Source organism: Cibotium barometz, chromosome 5, assembly GCF_041138505.1.
Source record: "Cibotium barometz isolate CiBa-2024 chromosome 5, ASM4113850v1, whole genome shotgun sequence".
Classification (NCBI taxonomy): Eukaryota; Viridiplantae; Streptophyta; class Polypodiopsida; order Cyatheales; family Cibotiaceae; genus Cibotium; species Cibotium barometz.
The window spans coordinates 39,289,729-39,306,229 of record NC_141050.1 but is presented as its reverse complement, the minus strand read 5'-3'; the positions used below and the strand labels follow the sequence as shown (position 1 = coordinate 39,306,229).

Below are 16,501 nucleotides of genomic sequence, written 5' to 3'. Positions count from 1 at the left end.
CATTACTTCGGCTTCATCGATGATGTCTGGTTCCGCTTCGTCTTTGACCTCTGAAGGGGGTGGACCTGCATATGGCTTTAACCAACTGACATGAAATACATCGTGCATAGTCCAACTCTTGCTTCATAATCCGAAGATATACCCAATCTCCTTCCGAAAACTTCATGTCCCTTCGGTCTTTATTGGCCTGTCGAGTGTAGGCCTCTTGCGCTTTAGCCAATCTGTCTTTAACGGACTCTAGGATCTCCTGGTAAGACTCCGTCACTCTGTTCGCCTCCGGTACTGAAGACGACGTCCTGGTTAACAACGACTGGAAAGGTCTTCCAAACGCTGCCTCATATGGAGTCCTGCCAATAGCTGAAGAAAAAGAGTCATTCAAAACAGCTTGAACTAAAGGCAGAAACGATTCCCACTTACCTTGCTGATCGTGGACATAACACTTCAGCACATCAAAGGCCAACTGGTTGTATATCTCTGTCTGGCCATCTGTCTGTGGGTGGAATGCACTGGAAAAATTCAACTTAGTACCAAAATTATCAAACAATGCCCTCCAAAAATGACTGGTAAACTTGGCATCTCGGTCTGACACTATGGTCCTAGGAATCCCACCAATCGGGTACCAATGCCGAATGAATAGCTGGGCAACATCCTCGGCGGTCACATTGGCCCTGCAAGGAATAAGCATCACAAATTTGCTGAACCTGTCAACAATAGTCAAACACTGTGTATTACGCTTACTCGGACTGGGAGGCAGATTTGTGACAAAGTCCATCGAGATGTCTTGGAAAGGACCCTCAGGAATTGGCAAAGGCTGTAACAACCCTATCTTCTTTCCACGAGGAGCTTTCACCTTTTGACAAATGTCACAGCGTTGTACATATGTAAACACATCACGCCTCATCTTTGGCCAATAGTATTGCCGTTCTAACTTCTCCAGAGTCGAATTCATGCCCCTATGACCACCTGTAATGGCGTCATGGGCATCATGGAGAAGAGCTGCCCGGAATGATTTCATGACACACAGTCGGCCTTTGTAGTAAAGCCAACCATCGCGTATCAGAAAATGGCATGGTCCTGTGGCATCCAATGCCTGTTCCCACTGAGTACCGAATTCCTCGGAATCCGCGTACGTGTGCTTCATGTCTTCTAGTCCTGTACCAACAAGGTCCAGTCTAGTGGTCTGAATCGCAGATACTTGTCCCTTCCTGCTCAAAGCATCGGCCACTGGATTGGCCTTTCCTGGAAGGTACTCAATCATGCCACCAAACTGCTGGAATATCTGACTCCAGCGGTGCTGTCGATCACTCCACTGTGCACTGGGCATTGTCTGAATCCAGCGCAATGCCTGATGGTCAGTGCGAACCTCGAAGTCACGGCCATACAAGAAATGTTTCCAATGTTTCAAGGCCTGAATGACTGCTAGGAGTTCACGATCGTAGACTGAGTAATTCTTTTCGGCGGGCAGTAACTTACGAGACATGTAAGCTACTGGATGACCATTCTGTTGCAATACACCTCCAATTGCGATGTTACTCGCATCGGTGATCACCTGAAATGGTTCGTCCCACGAGGCAAGGGCTAGACAAGGCGCTTCAGACAAAGCCACCTTGAGGTTCTGGAATGCCTCCAACGCTCGTGGAGTCATTCGAATCTTTTGCCTCCTTGTTTTCACTCCCTTTAGCAGATCGGTGAGGTCTGCCGAGAGATCAGAAAACTTGTCTATGTGGGTGGAATATGCCTGGCATATACCCACAAATGATCTAATGTCATAAGCAGTCTGAGGTACTTCCCAGTTAACAATCTCGGCTACTTTAGCCGGATCAAGTCGAATGCCTTCGGCACTGATTATATATCCCAAGTAATGTACCTGGAACAGATAAAATTCTGACTTCTTTTCATTGATATAGAGCTCGTTGCTTTCCAGCAACTTAAGGACTTTCTCCACATCAATGTCATGCTGCTCAACTGTAGCTGAAAATATGAGTATGTCGTCCAAAAATATGAACACACACACTCCAATCAACTCCCGGAAAATACGCATCATCATGCGGTTAAATGTAGCTGGGGCGTTCGTCAAACCAAATGGCATGACCACAAATTCATAGTGGGCCCGTTCTGTACGGAAAGCTGTCTTGGGGATGTCCCCCTCAACAATCCGAACCTGGTGGTACCCACTCTTTAAATCCAATTTAGAGAACACCTTAGCTCCATTCAGCCTCTCCAGAATATAGTCAATTCGAGGCATCGGGAATCTGCTCTTGATAGTCAGCTTGTTGAGTGCACGATAATCGACACACAACCGAGAAGACCCATCTTTCTTCTTGACAAATAAGATCGGTGCTGCAAACGGCGACACGCTGGGGCGGATGAAGCCAGCTTGCAACAATTCTTGGAGTTGGCGGTCCAACTCCGATTCCATTGCCTTAGAAAGGCGATACGGAAACTTGCTCGGGGGTTCCGAGCCTGGGAGGAGGTCAATCTTGTGATCCTCCGGTCTGGACGGGGGAAGCTGGGGAGGGAGACTGTCCCGAAGAAAAATCTTCTGGAACTTTTCATGGAGAACCGAGTACTTCTCGGAAGCACTGGCCACCGTCTGGGCTGTCTGGATGTAAATCATCGCACACTGTGCGCCTTTCCTGACTGCTCGCTTAGCCTGCAAGTGGCTTATGAGCGGAAAGTTTGGAATACCTGGCTCACACTTAATGGTCACAGGGGTGTTTGACACATTCCGATCAATCTGGAACGTGTGCTTGTCCCACTTGACATCAGGAAGGAACTTGTGAAACCACTGGATACCCAAAATTATGTCTGCTCCTACAAGAGGGGCAACCATAAAATCACGCACAAACTCTATGCCCTGAATGACTAATTTAGCACCTAGAGCTTCATACTTGACGCTCGTAGTCATACCTGTGCTAAATCCCTCAACTTGTTTGTCCACCGGAGTGAGCTCGAAGCGGGCACGCCTAGCGGCCTCTTCCGTGATCACATCCTCCGTGCTGCCGCTGTCAAACAAGACAACGACTCTCTGGCCACCTATGTAGCCAAAGGACTTGAGCAATTCGTTGCGCTCATACTCCTGGTCATGGGCGCCCTTCTGCTTATCTTCGAGCTCCCGGCTAATAATTGCTCCAACTGAAGCACCGGGGTTTGAAGAACTAGGGGTCGCCGCTGGGGTCTGTGTGGGAGCTGTGCTCACCACGGAAGCTGTGGAGGCGGCGGCGGGCTTTGGAGGCTTCTTCGGACAATCCCGAGAAGTATGTCCTTTTGTGTGACAAAAGTAACATCTACCCTCCTTCCTGTACTGAGCAAGCTCCTCAGCACTCAACTTGCCACCTGTCTTGCCTGCCTCCGCTTTCTGGTCGGGAGTAAGCTTAGACGCATTGTTCGAGTTCTTGGAGCCAGAGGCTCCCGGGCTCTGTCCTGGGGAAGACCCCGTCTGGTTCTGGCTTTTGCCCCCCGAAGCGTTAGCCTTGGGAGAAGCCGGCTGGGAAGTCTTGGGCTTGCCACCAGTGTGTTTCATTTCTGCACTCTGCGCAAGCGAGAGTGCGTCCTCAAAGGTGGCTGGTCTAAACATACGCACCTCCCATTGGATGTGCGTGTCCAGGCCATACAAAAACTGCCCTTTCTTGTCCGCATCAGATAAGCCTAATTGTAGACACAAGGTCGAAATTCTATTGGCAAACTGAAGGACTGGTTGCGCGTTCTGACGCGCTCCCCTGAACTCGTCTTCGAGTCGCTCAAGGTAGTGGGGCGGTAAAAACCGCTGCTTAAGGTCACGGACGAACTCGTCCCACCCATAAGCTGCCATACCTGATCTGGTGTGGGCATGAGCCCACTGAGTCCACCAAGGAATGGCCTCACCTTCCAAATACCAACTGGCTAAGATCACTTTGTCAATATCTGATTTCCTAACTGCGGCAAAGTAAGCTTCAAATTGATGTAACCATGAATACAGAGTAGTGGGATCGAGTTTACCATTATACTTACTGAAGTTCATTTTCTCAGGAAAATGATTCGAGGGCGCCGCCGGTGTCAATCTGGCGTCCAAAGCTTGGAGGTAACGCTCGTGTTCCACTCGTCGCATGGCTTCGTCTTCTCGTTGTCGAATCTCCAATGCCCGTATCTGCATCTCAAGCAAAGAGCTTGACTGCGGCTGTGACCCCTCGAGAGGGTCCCTGTGACGAGGATCTGGTATCTGGGGTACGGAAGGAGAGGGAGGAGGAGATGGAAAACGCGACGCTGGAGAGCGAGAACGCTCCTCCAGAGCCAAAATCCGCGCCTTCTGCTCGTCCAACTTGGTTGTCTGGTCTGCGATTGCTCGCATCATCTGCTGGAACATGTCTTGTACACTCAAGCCGGGTGCCCTAGCTGGGCTGCCTGGTGCACTCTGGTCCCATGGTTCTGGTTCTCTCTCGTCGCCAAAGCTCGCCATAGCGGGAATCTGCAATTCCTTTCCGGAACGCAATCTGACCATCCACTGTCTGTGTGGGAGACTTCCGGAGGCTTCCGGAGGCTAAAACCAACCGTCCTTCGAGGGACAGGAGTCACTCCGAAAGGGGTAGTCCACCGGCGTCTAAAAACCAACCACACGAGCGAAAAATTTTCTGGTTTTCTTTGCTGAATCTTCGTCCTTGAAGTAGGCTCTGATACCACTGTAATATGCGGAAGCTTCGGAGAAGGAATCGGTACTTCAAAACTCAGAAAACAGCAGTCTTTTCGCGACGCACAAACTGAAAGACGATGTGCAGAAAATAGAGAGAGAAGGGGGAGATGGAGAAGGACACAGTATTGGGTCCCAATTACCCTCTGTAGGGCCCCCACCACGGATGGTGTATTTGCTTTATTAGAATGATGTGAATCTGAAACAAATACAAGAGTACTTGACCTTTTCTTGGCTGGAAAACCTGCCCTTGACCTTCAGTCCTTCACCCCTTAGCTTTAGCACTGTTCTTGGCTGTCCTGGCCCTTGGTTGCTTGGAGCTCTTGGTGAATTATGAGATGCTATGAATGAAATATGACTTGGGCTTTTATACCCCTCCTAACATGCAGTCGGCTGGCTTTATGAAGTCCCACGACTGAATTCCAAGCAATAAAATGCTTTCACACTCTATTAAAGTGTTTTCACACTGGTTTGGAGCCTGTCCAGCCTGCGCATGACCCCTGGACAGCCTCCTGGCTGCTGGGCATTCAACGCAGAGGTGTGGGACTGCCCCCCACACCTGGCCGCCTTCTGTCCAGGGCTTATACCCTCTGTCGGCTGCCTGTCCAGAGGGTCTGGAGCTGGCCGACTGCCCCTCCAGCCCTTGCCTTGGCTGGTGGGCATAGTCTTGGGCCCTCCTGGCCCCTTGGGGGTGGTTCTATGCCTCCCCCATGCCCATACTAATTATGCCAATGCAAACACCTACACTGGGGTAGCCCTATGGGCTGGCCCCATCTCTACATGCAACCTACATGCCTACAGAGGCCTGGCATCCAGTTGCAAACCAGATACTCAGCACATCTGACATCATTCCAGAGGGAGACTCACAGCGCGGACTGGCACTGCTTCATGTGCAGGACAATGCACACCTGACCTTGGACTCATGTGCAGGACAATGCACACCTGACCTCGGACGACTGAGATGGATCCCTGGTTGACTCGTCCCGGACTGGGCTCACATGGGACCAGTTCACCATCCCAGGTCCTGCACCTTCTGTACAGAATGTCCACGTGGCATCCAAGTGCGGGATGCACGTGACAGAGAATGATGTGTGGACATCTTCGGGTGTGAAGGGGGACCAGAACATTAATGAATTTTAATGTTTTATTCATGGGTGGCCCCTAGGCCTAAGTGGCCCCTAGGGAACTTTAATAAATATTAAAGTTGGGGCCCTAGGATAATTTTGCCACTCCACTTTTGGAGTTACACGCCTCTCTCATCTCTCTCTTGCTTTTGGGTATTCGTGCAAGCTGCAAGCGTGGAGAAGGAGAAGAGAAGCTGGTCGACTGGTTTTTGCTGTGAAGAGTGCAGGCTGTACGGAATACAGGCCGTACAGACCACGTGGCTGCAGGCTGTGCAGTCAGGCGGCTGCAATGCTATTGGTTACTGGTTCAGGCGGCGTTCGCAGGTACCAAGGTAGGTCCATACGTACGGTACGTACGGTACGATACGAGTACGGTACGCAATACAGTACGGTCTTCGAGCAAAAGTACGTAAAGTGCGTCAATATAATATATATATAAATTAGATCCACTAGTACATATCATTGAATGTCATTCATGAAACATAAACTTTGAATGGTTTAAACTTTAAACATTGAACATTGAAAGAGTAGAGATTCAAGAAGGAAACAAATGAACATAAGGTAAAATCATGATTACAGAAACTCTGAGCATGCGCAAAGCGCTACAAGTAAAGAAACCGATACAAAGGACACGGGGGAAAAAACCTCTCCTAAAGAGAGTAAAAAGTGCCCCGGTCAACCTAGGTCCTGCAAAGGCTACTCATCATCATCAACACCTGATGATGAAGCTGAATCAGATGGGACGTCTCCATCGGTAAGGACATTCCCATCAGAATCATACTCAGGCTCTACATAGGGTACTCCCTCATGATCATCTAGCATCTCCTCTGTAGCTACTGTCGATGTCTCCGCATGTGATGTGGTAGATGTGCGTCGTCCTCGTCCTCGACGAGTCCCGCGCCTAGCGCCTCATCTACCTCGCCCGCTCGACTGCACAACATGCGCATCACCACTGGGCTCAATGTCATACGCCCTGGAAGAAGCCCGAGTCACCCTGCGGTCTATACTCTCCAGCTCTCTGTGCAACATGCGAATTATCTCCTCCTGCTCGTTTCTCAATGCGGTCTGCGCCTCTTCTGCGGTAGCAACGTGCTCCAGAGATAGAGGATCAACCTGTCAACAACAATAAACATGTTCAATGCGAATTGTCTGTGACCATGGCATGCCAAAAATGCTGGCAGCTCTGAGCTGCATGCATCATAATATCGTTACTTGTATATACTAATGTCTAGACTCTATGACACAATCAGTCACCTGCATAGGATGCTCAAGTTTCTTAAGATTTTGAACCAATCGAAGATTGGCTCGGCAATAAACCAAGCGTTCCAACTGGCTGGTCTTCAGTTTATTGCGGATCTTTGTATGAATAAGAGAGTAGGCACTCCAATTACGCTCACACGCACCAGCTGAACAATCCTACAAGTAATAAAAGTCTTAAAGTAATCAAAACCTATTTATTATCACACATCGTTTTCCAAATTCCATTTAGGGAGTTATTGTCACTCACTTGAGAGAGGACGCGCAATGCCACTTGTTGGAGTTGGAATGATTGATAACCATAAATCAACCACCAGTTAATCGGGGCCTTTGCCTCGTCTTCCTTGTTGCATGAGGTTCTGCTAAAAGCGGCACCCAAGCTATGCATGTAGGATACCATGGAGTTGTTTACCTCTGACTGCTGCTCCTGAGGATAGGTTGCCTCCAAGTACATGTCGCGCATGGTAAGAAGCTCTGGATTGCTTATGGTCTCATCCTTTCGATAAAGAGGATGAAGGAGTGCAGCCATGCCATGAATTGGGCGAGACATGTACTCCCAACGCGTCTCTATAATCTGATTCAGTTCTCTAATTCTAGAGAGGAAAAAAGAGTCAAGACCAAAGTTATAATAAGAGCAATTTAAAATGATTGGTGCGATAAACATGTGACGTGCACTTGACAATGGCTTACCTGTCTTGAGACACCACTGTGGACCGACTAATCTCTAGCCGCATCCTCCTAAACATGTGGTAGAGGAGACCCATGGTAGATCCCTCCATGTCTGTCATGCGCAAGAGAAAGAAGAGCGGCTTCAGCAACTTGACAATCTTTGCTGTCTCCTCCCAAAAATTCTCGTCCAAGATCTTACGTTGGACATACTTTGTAGGCTCTGAATTGCAATGTCGTGGATCTTTCCACGTTGGATCAACCACAGTGGCTTGTAGAGGATCATGGAGCCTCTGCAAACGCTCCAAGACCATGTATGCATAAGCGAATCGAGTCTTGGAAGGCCGTACCATATCAAGCCCGGGGCTCTTGCTGCGAAAGAGCGCCAATGCTTTGTGTTTTTTTCTGAAAAAGGTGGTGATGCGATTGGCATCCGCCAACACTGGCTCCACCCAAGTAAGCTTCCCCACATCCTCCATTAATAAATCCAAGCAATGTGCAGCACATGGAGTCCACACAATGCTTGGGAACTCACCTTCTACCAACTCTCCCATCCTCCTACAGTTGGAGGCATTGTCAGTGACCACCTGTACAACATTTTCTGGACCCACCTCTATGATGGCTTGCCTAATGTGCTGATATATAAATTCAGCTGTAACACTCTCACCTGCCTTACCAGCATCCACCGCACGCAAGAAATAGGTGCCAAAACATGATGATACAAGAATGTTTATCATGTGGCGCCTTCGGATGTCGGCCCATCCATCAGACAAGATGGTGCATCCAAACTTTCTCCAGCTGTCCCATATTGGTTGCAGCGCCACATCTATCCTGGCTTTCTCCTCATCTAGCATGCATGTCCTCATTTGTTTGTATTCGACCCCGTGCCAATCCTCGCACGAACCCACAGCGGCTATTGCTTGAACCATCTTCTTCCATTGGTCCGTGCGAAGCACATTGAAGGAGATATTGCATTGTATAAGTGTGCGTGCAATCTCTATCTCGGCAACCCTTTGCCGCTCCTTTACCCATGCGGTGCTAAAGATGCGAGATGGGAGAGTGGTCTGCTGTTTAGAAGAACTATCACAATGCATGTCGGAACCTGCACCTTCCTCCATAATGCTCTCCTCTACTCTTGCCCTCTTTCTACTAGGCTGCCCCATTGCACTAGAGGATCCTGTAGCAGCCGTTGGATTAACAAATGCAGCTCGAGGAGGAAGAGGATCCAACAAATCCTCGTCTTCAGCTGCCATGGCTGCACCCTGTGAAGCCTTCAAATTTTGCTCGGCTATCACCTTATTTGCTATGTCGCGTGGCACAGATTTGCAAGCTGAAATGCCATTGCCACCGAGACCCGATACATGAGAGATGAGGCGAGTAACTGAACTTTTGAAGTCACCTCCACAATACCGGCATCTCCATTGGTTGCTCTTCTCATCATCTTGGAGTGTGTGAAGCTTCCAATAGGCATGTCGTTTCTTGCCCATGGCACAGAGAGAGAGAGAGAGAGAGAGAGAGAGAGAGAGAGAGATGTGTGTGTGTTATTTTGGAATTTGGATGTGTGTGTGTACAGTGTACACGCTTGTCACTATGTGTGTGTGTGTGACATGTTTGTGTGTGTGTGTGTGTGTGTGTGTGAGAGAGAGAGAGAGAGAGAGAGAGAGATTATTCAACCTTCAGTCGTGTGTGTGTGTGTGTGACATGTTTGTGTGTGTGTGCACTGTGTGTGTGTGTGTGTGTGTGTGTGTGTGAGAGAGAGAGAGAGAGAGAGAGAGAGAGAGAGATTGCTTGCAGCCTTGCTGAGTGTGTGTGTGCGCGCCAGTAGTCTGCGCGCTGCTGGCTGCATGTGCGCGTTGTTTTTTTTTTTCATTTTTCTTCCCGTTTTTTTTTTCTCTCTCCCGTTTGTTTTTCCGTTTTTTAATTGGGCCCGTTTTCTGCAGCCCGCCGAACCCGTTTTTTTTTGTTTTTTTCTACTTTAAGTTTGGCCCTTTATTTGGGCCATGCCTTATAAATAATAAAGGCTAATGAGCCCCGCCCAGCCCCGCCCCAAAAAAATGACCACCGACGCTCAGCATTAAAGAGACGACGCCGACCTGCAACACGTGGAAAAAAAAAATAGCACACGCCCTTAACGTTCCGTACGTACAAAAACGTACGTACGTCTAGAACGCCTCACATCCAAGTGTACACGTACCTGACCCAACCCTGGCAGGTACAGTCAGCAGGCTGAAAACAGTACAGACCGTACTGTACGGACAGAGCAGGTGGCTGCAGTTCCGTACAGCCAGTACAGGTGGCATTTGGTACAGTCTGTTGGTCATCTTCTGAATCAGGCGGCGCAGGCAACCAGAGACCAGTCAGCAGGCGGGCAGATTCTGGTGACTGTTGGTACAGTCCTGTACGGACAGGTACAGTCAAGTACTGCTGGCCTGTACGGACAGGTACAGGCAGAAACAGTACTGTTCAATCTTGAACTTTATCAGGCATTGAATCTCCATCTGCAGGCAGAGCTTTTCTCAGAGCTCGGTTGGTGCATCAGTCAAGTGGTTGCAGGGAGGCAAGTACAGACTGGTACGATTGGCCTCACGAGTGTACAATCACGTGCTGATTTGGTAAGCTCTGAACTCGTCCATCTATCTTTCTTTCCATTGGCTTATGTCTGCTGCAGAGTTGTGCTATCTGGCCCCTTGTGAGAGGAGGGGTATGGCACATTGAAAGGGTGGAAATAGAGATTGGACAGTGGATGTATGTTTGTGGTGAGTTGTGGAACCATGTACTTGGGATATGCCAGATGTGTGCTCAAGGCTGCCCTGCTGAATGGTCTTGGCTAATCAGAGGGAAACACAGAGTGTTGCTTTTGTGGGACACAGATCTGTGTGTGAATCCTCTGTGCTACGAGGTCTTGTGGGCTGCCATACAGGTGTATTCTCCTAGCTGGTTTTGTTGTACTCAGCTTTACATCATTTTGAATTTGAATAAAGAAATACCGAAAGGGGCGCCAAGCTTTGGGGCCAACAGGTGTCGGTTTCATTTCAGAATTGGGGCACCTCTAGCTCCAATTAAATTTGTTTTTATATTTGGACTACAAGTGGAAGGGTGACTGCTAGTCTACCGCACTTTGGTTTCTACCAAAGGCCGGTTTCAATTGGCCATTGCTTGGCCAAGATATTCGGATCTATTTTGGATCGAGAGCTGAGTAGATGGGCTAAGACACATGGACTCAAGGCACCTGGGTAGGCAGGTTTCAGACGAGGTTTCACGACTTTGGATCACATATTTACCCTCAAGGCTCTCATTGAGGAGGGACGAGCACGGGGGAAGAGGATATATTGCTCCTTTGTGGACTTCTGCAAAGCCTTTGACACGATGCCACGTGCCAGACTCATGAGGAGATTGCATGACATTGGTGTTCCCGAGGAGATGCAGTGGAGCATTTATGCATTATATGAGGCGGTGATAGGTAGAGTACGGACTCCCGAAGGCATGTCGGATATAGTGACTAGCACCATTGGGGTGACGCAAGGATGCCCACTGTCACCCACCCTTTTTGGACTTTACATTGATGAGATATCCGACTACATTGACAGGATGGGGGGGTAGGGGGCCAGTCTGACAAGGGTTTGGATACCCATACTGCTATATGTCGATAACATTGTACTTATTGCAGACTCCCCTGAGGGTTTGCAACAGCATTTGGATGCTTTGCAGTCGTTTATAGGGACCTCACAATGAACCTTGGGAAGACTAAGATTATGGTCTTCAATACCGCACAAGCCTGGGTGACTAGATCTGACCATCAGTTCACTTCTAGAGATGAATCAGTGGAGTACACCATATCATGTGTACCTGGGAGTCACATTCAGCGGACCACAGTTCTCTATGTGGCAGGCAGCAGAGGCTAGATTGGCACGTGGATATGCAACCCTAGGGGCACTAGAAAGACACATTCAGTTTCAGGAGCCGCACACCAAACTCTGGTTGTTTGACACATTGGTCACACCTACATTCTTATATGGCTCACCCATATGGGGACCCAGCTTCTACCACACGAGGAGGGAGCCGCTTGTCGACCAGGTCGGACCAGAGAGATTTCTATGATGGATGGCAAGCACTAGAGAAACCAATGGTGACTATGATCGCACGCATGATTCGGAGCAAACCATCAATACCTCATGAGATTGTCAGAGCAGAGACAGGAGCTGCACCAGTGGTTACCGAGGCCCTATTCCAGTCAGTGACATTTTTGCAGAGTATATGGGAGCTCCCCAGACAGAGATACCCACACCTAGCACTTATCTCTTACTGGCAGTTAGCCGCAAACGGCGATACACGATGTTGGTACACCCAAATGTGTACCTAGCTGAGATTACATGGCATGACGATTGATGCACTCCCTCCATTTGATTAGAGCCTGGACTGCCCCTTCTTGGACCTTAGTCGCTCTGGGCAGAATAGGGTGATCTGGATGGACATCGTGAGGCTAGATGCAGAAAGGACATGGTCCAACCCCCCCTACCACTAGGCACGAAGATGGCCCACTATATCGGGACCATTTTCTACATCTCTCCCCAAATGGCTTTGTGACACGGTCTACATACATGGACACCCATCTCTCAAATGGCATTCGCAGTGCCATTGGACAGATCCGCACTTCATCACATCAACTGAGGGTAGAGACTAGCAGATACGAGGGGATGAAGCCAGAAGCATAGTCACATGGGACGCGAAATGGGGACGGGGAACGGGGACGGAAAAGATTGAGAATGGCCATTCCCTATGACTATAGAGTGACATGGGACGGGAATGGGAACAGGAAGATGCTGCCATCCCCAACATTCCTAAGTCTAAAAATGCCCATTCCCTGTGACTATGGCCGGAAGATCGCATTTCTCAGCTGTCACCAGGAAGTGGAGTCAAAGGAGCACTACATATGCTGATGTACTGTGTACTATGAGATACGAGGGAGATACTGGTGTCTCTTCCGAGAGGGTTTTGGCCCATTACGACATGTGATGGAGTTTGAGGATCAAAGGTCATAGACCCTTCCTTGGGGTCTTTCATAGACATTAATCTCTCTCTCTCTCTCTCTCTCTCTCTCTCTCTCTCTCTCTCTTAGCTATGTTTATGTTTTGTTTCTATTTTATTTTCCATTCCATGATGAGATATGCCTTGGACATTATTGTATCACTTTGGTCTCATAGGCCCATTGCATCTTTAGTAGACGCTTAATCTCTCTCTCTCTCTCTCTCTCTCTCTCCATACATACCTACATGTATATGTACGTATGTATGCATGCATGCATCCATGCATGTAGGTACGTAGGCATGTACGTGTATGTACGTATTACATAGGTGTCCAGGTTCAAATTGGTGCAATAGCCACTATCACAAGAGCCCACCTTCAAGCCACAGTTATCTTAACAGTAATCCTACAGAAAATCCAACTAAGAGATTAAGTCAGCCACGAGATCAAGTCTTAAAACATACCCCGCAAGTGCTGCAACAATCAATGAGGAAAACATCCCAGTTGTCCCATCACCAGCACCTCTCTTTTTTCTTCTTAAGGCAAAAGCTTCAGCTTCATCCTTGAAGAGTTGATAAAAGTAATAATACACCCCCTATAATTTTATATAGGAGTGTTAGATTCAATGATGTGCGTCAAAAGAAAAATAATTTTATGAAAATGCAAAAAGAAGTGTATAGCGATAACAAAGTCACGAAACACAGAACAGAGCACACCTGGGAGGCCGCTGTTCCTACTAACGATGGCGTTAACCCTCTAAAAAGACCTCCCCAGCCCTCTTCTTCAAGAACCTGCAATCACAGACCAAGCATGAGCTTTATATTTTGGCACCCTTAATCATCTAATATGGCCAGAGCGTTGTGTTTGTGAGTGCTTGCCTTACACAGCTCTTTGTAAGTACCACGTGATTTCTTACGTTGCAAATCCTCCGGTAAGCTCCTCTCAATCTGGGAGGCTTGTACAATTGAGCTTTTGGCCTTTCTTTCAGTTTGCTGTCTAGTGTTAACCTGTCACAGCAAGCATAAATCCAAAGCTTTAGAACTAATCAGTCACTTGATAGTGGGCCCTAGTGCATTTCCTGTGTAGGCCAGATGGAAAACTCTGCAGTGTGTGAGATGGCCCGAGCGAGGGAAGGGCGAGTGATGCAGTATCACATCCATATGGCAGCTAAATAAGATGAGGGAACCTACACCCACTGGATGCCTATAACTACACACATAATTTATCTCCAGAAAAACAAAAGGAGTGATCCTCCTGAAAGAATTGATCAATTCAGGAATGTAAGAGAGAGTAAAATTAACAGAGCCAAAAAATTATATATTTTCTAGAATAAAATATCTCCACAGACCAAATTTTCTCGACTGACACATTCTCTCAATTTTTTTATTTTTTATAAGAAAATTAACAACAAACAGAGGAAAATTTGTTCATTCTTGTCATAAAAGGTTAAGCCGAATACTTTTTTAAAATTTGGAAATCCAAATTAAGTTAGGGGGAAAAAAGATCCCACGGTAAATCAGACAAACAATCTAAATTTTGGAAATCCAAAGTAAATAGGGGGGAAAAAGATCCCACGGTAAATCAGGCAAAAAATAAAAGGAAGAAAAAAAAATCTTGCAAGATTAGCACTTACTGCTTGCAAGGGGTAGGTCAGAATCTGGGCGATGATGCCACCGCCAGCTCCAGCCAGCCCATTAACCAAAGCATCCGACATATTGCTGTCGTTTTTCTTCCCCCTGCAATCTGTCACTTGACCGTATTCAAGTCAGGATTCAAATCCGCAACAAGAAACCCTTCTTTTTGCAGAAAATAATGACAAGGGTCTGGCCGCATTAGCACAACGATTGCGAGGAAAAATCTGTGATTAAGGGCCGTAAAGGGTGGTTTCGGAAAAGGCGACTGCTTTGGGAAGCTCGGCAGAGGAGACCCCAGAACTGAAATACGGGCTTTTGCGTTTTCTCCTATAGTCGGGAATGGGTGTCGTTGTTGCGAGCCGCGAGGCACAGAGAACGACTGCGAGAAAAAAGCAAGAAGGTAGGTGGAAATAAAAGCCCACTTCAATTTATACTCTTTTAAGTGGAATATTCCCCTGCTATTCTTAATAAGGCTTTTTTTTCCAATCGTCGTCTCCGTCTAATTTTGTATTTGTGCTCCTAAATCTTTGTTGTGTGAGGGCTATTAATTAATCAATGTCCACTTTTATAGGAATTTCATAATTTAATAATGCAAGGTCCATTAAAAAAAGCATCTCTTCCTCTACACCTCCGGCTGGCCGCCGCCAACGTGTCCGGCCTCCGCCCAGCTCCGCCTCCCTCCTCCCAGCTCCTGTTGCCCTCCTTCGCCCATCTCAATGACCTCTTCCTGCCTCAAGCTGCTCACCATCGCAGACTCCCCCACCTCTTCCTCGACTCCCTCTCGTCATCTACAAGAACAAGGACATGGAGAGAGAATCGCCTGCTACAGACCGAGAGAGAGAGAGAGAGAGAGAGAGAATAGCATATCCCCTCCGTCCGTTCGTCTCTAGAATCAGAGAGACAACAAGCTAGTTGTAAGGATGATTAAGCAGGAGCAATCATGCAACGCAAAGAGACAACAACGAGATCCATGGCGCAGAGAGAGAGAGAGGACGTTTCGTCCGACACCAGCGAGCTCCATAGCAGAGGGGAGAAGAGGCTTCACGGCGGGGGGGCGGGGTGACGGAGATACCCAAGAGAGAGACGGAGCGCATTAGAAGATTTTGAAATATTTGTTCCTATATTATTGTTGTCTTATAAAGTAACAAGATTCGTGGCCGATTGGCTCCTTTTTCTAGCAAAAAGCATAGCTCCTTTGAATGCAATAAAACAACTTGCAATAGTCATCAAAAATTTGTAGAAAAGTTGAAGTTTTTGCCCTTCCATTATGCCATACATCTCATAATGGTCTCTTATGATGTGCAGCTACCCTCTGTCTAGGGTAGAGGAGCCATGAGGCGGTGGTGAAGCTGGCAGCCCAGGCGTTGACGGGGTTGGCCGTCTCTGCCTCACCCGCAGCAAAGAAGGCGAGGAGGCGTGAAGGTGAAGTTGTAGCGACTGCAGCAGTGAAGGGTGTGGGCGGCTGGCTGTAGCAAGGAGGCGAAGAAGAAGGCGAGAGACGGGTGATTTTGCAGCTTAGGCGGCGGCAAGGAGGAAGCGAGAGAGGTGGCTGCGTGGAGGCGACCGGCAACTGGTTGTAGCAAGAGGGAAGCGAACGCAGCAGGCGAAGGTTGGGAAGGCAAGCCGAAGGCGGCTGCAGCAGCAGAGGCGAGAAGGGCGGTTGTGAGCTTGCCGTAGGAGGCCGTGTGGCTGGCGTGGAGACGACTGGCCAACGTAGAAGAAGAAGGCGGCTGCTGCTGCAGGGAGGCGGCGTGGAAAGAGAGCGAAGGATAAGCTGGTTGCGAAGGCGGCATGAGATGGTGTGGAAGGTGGCTGTAGCAGACGAAAGCGTTGAAGGCAAGGAGAAGAAGGAGCTGGCGAAAGAAGCATTGAAGGCGGTAGGTGAGCACGTGAAGGCGACCGCAGCAGAGGAATCCGGAGCCGGCGAGGAATCCAGACGTGATAAGGAAGAAAAAAAAAAGGTTAGTATTTTTTCTTTTTTTTAATTTGTTATTTGTTATTTTTTATTTTTTTTGTTAATTTTCATGTTGTTTGCATTTTTAAAAAAATAAAATAATAAAAATAAAAAGAAAGTAAAAACCAAAAAAAACAATTAAAAAAAGAAGAAAAAATAATAAAAATTTTTGTAAATTATG

General features: G+C 48.0%; 3 protein-coding genes across 4 annotated transcripts in view; 1 reads left to right on the top strand and 2 right to left on the bottom strand.

Annotated features, from left to right (window-relative positions):
• PXN (Mitochondrial substrate carrier family protein) overlaps positions 1 to 15,475 on the bottom strand; it is a 76,001-nt gene extending 60,526 nt beyond the window's left edge. For both annotated transcript variants that reach the window (XM_086798380.1, XM_086798381.1), the window contains exons 1-4: positions 14,366 to 15,475; positions 13,611 to 13,739; positions 13,449 to 13,523; positions 13,197 to 13,327 (exon numbers count right to left, since the gene is read on the bottom strand). In XM_086798380.1, coding sequence (XP_086654506.1) covers positions 13,197 to 13,327; positions 13,449 to 13,523; positions 13,611 to 13,739; positions 14,366 to 14,446 — 416 coding nt within the window. In that variant the 5' untranslated portion in view covers positions 14,447 to 15,475. The remainder of the gene's footprint in view (positions 1 to 13,196; positions 13,328 to 13,448; positions 13,524 to 13,610; positions 13,740 to 14,365) is intronic.
• LOC147638468 (uncharacterized) lies at positions 5,949 to 10,498 on the top strand. The gene is made up of 2 exons (XM_086798382.1): positions 5,949 to 6,111; positions 9,923 to 10,498. Exons 1-2 carry the CDS (start codon positions 6,077 to 6,079, stop codon positions 10,401 to 10,403), a joined length of 516 nt encoding a protein of 171 aa, XP_086654508.1. The 5' UTR covers positions 5,949 to 6,076; the 3' UTR covers positions 10,404 to 10,498.
• Positions 6,335 to 9,197, bottom strand: LOC147638469 (uncharacterized). The gene is made up of 4 exons (XM_086796623.1): positions 7,735 to 9,197; positions 7,295 to 7,637; positions 7,042 to 7,203; positions 6,335 to 6,900 (listed from the first exon to the last, which is right to left on the bottom strand). The coding sequence occupies exons 1-4, from the start codon at positions 9,195 to 9,197 to the stop codon at positions 6,697 to 6,699; spliced, it is 2,172 nt and encodes a 723-aa protein (XP_086652749.1). The 3' UTR covers positions 6,335 to 6,696.
• Positions 15,476 to 16,501: the final 1,026 nt, after the last annotated feature.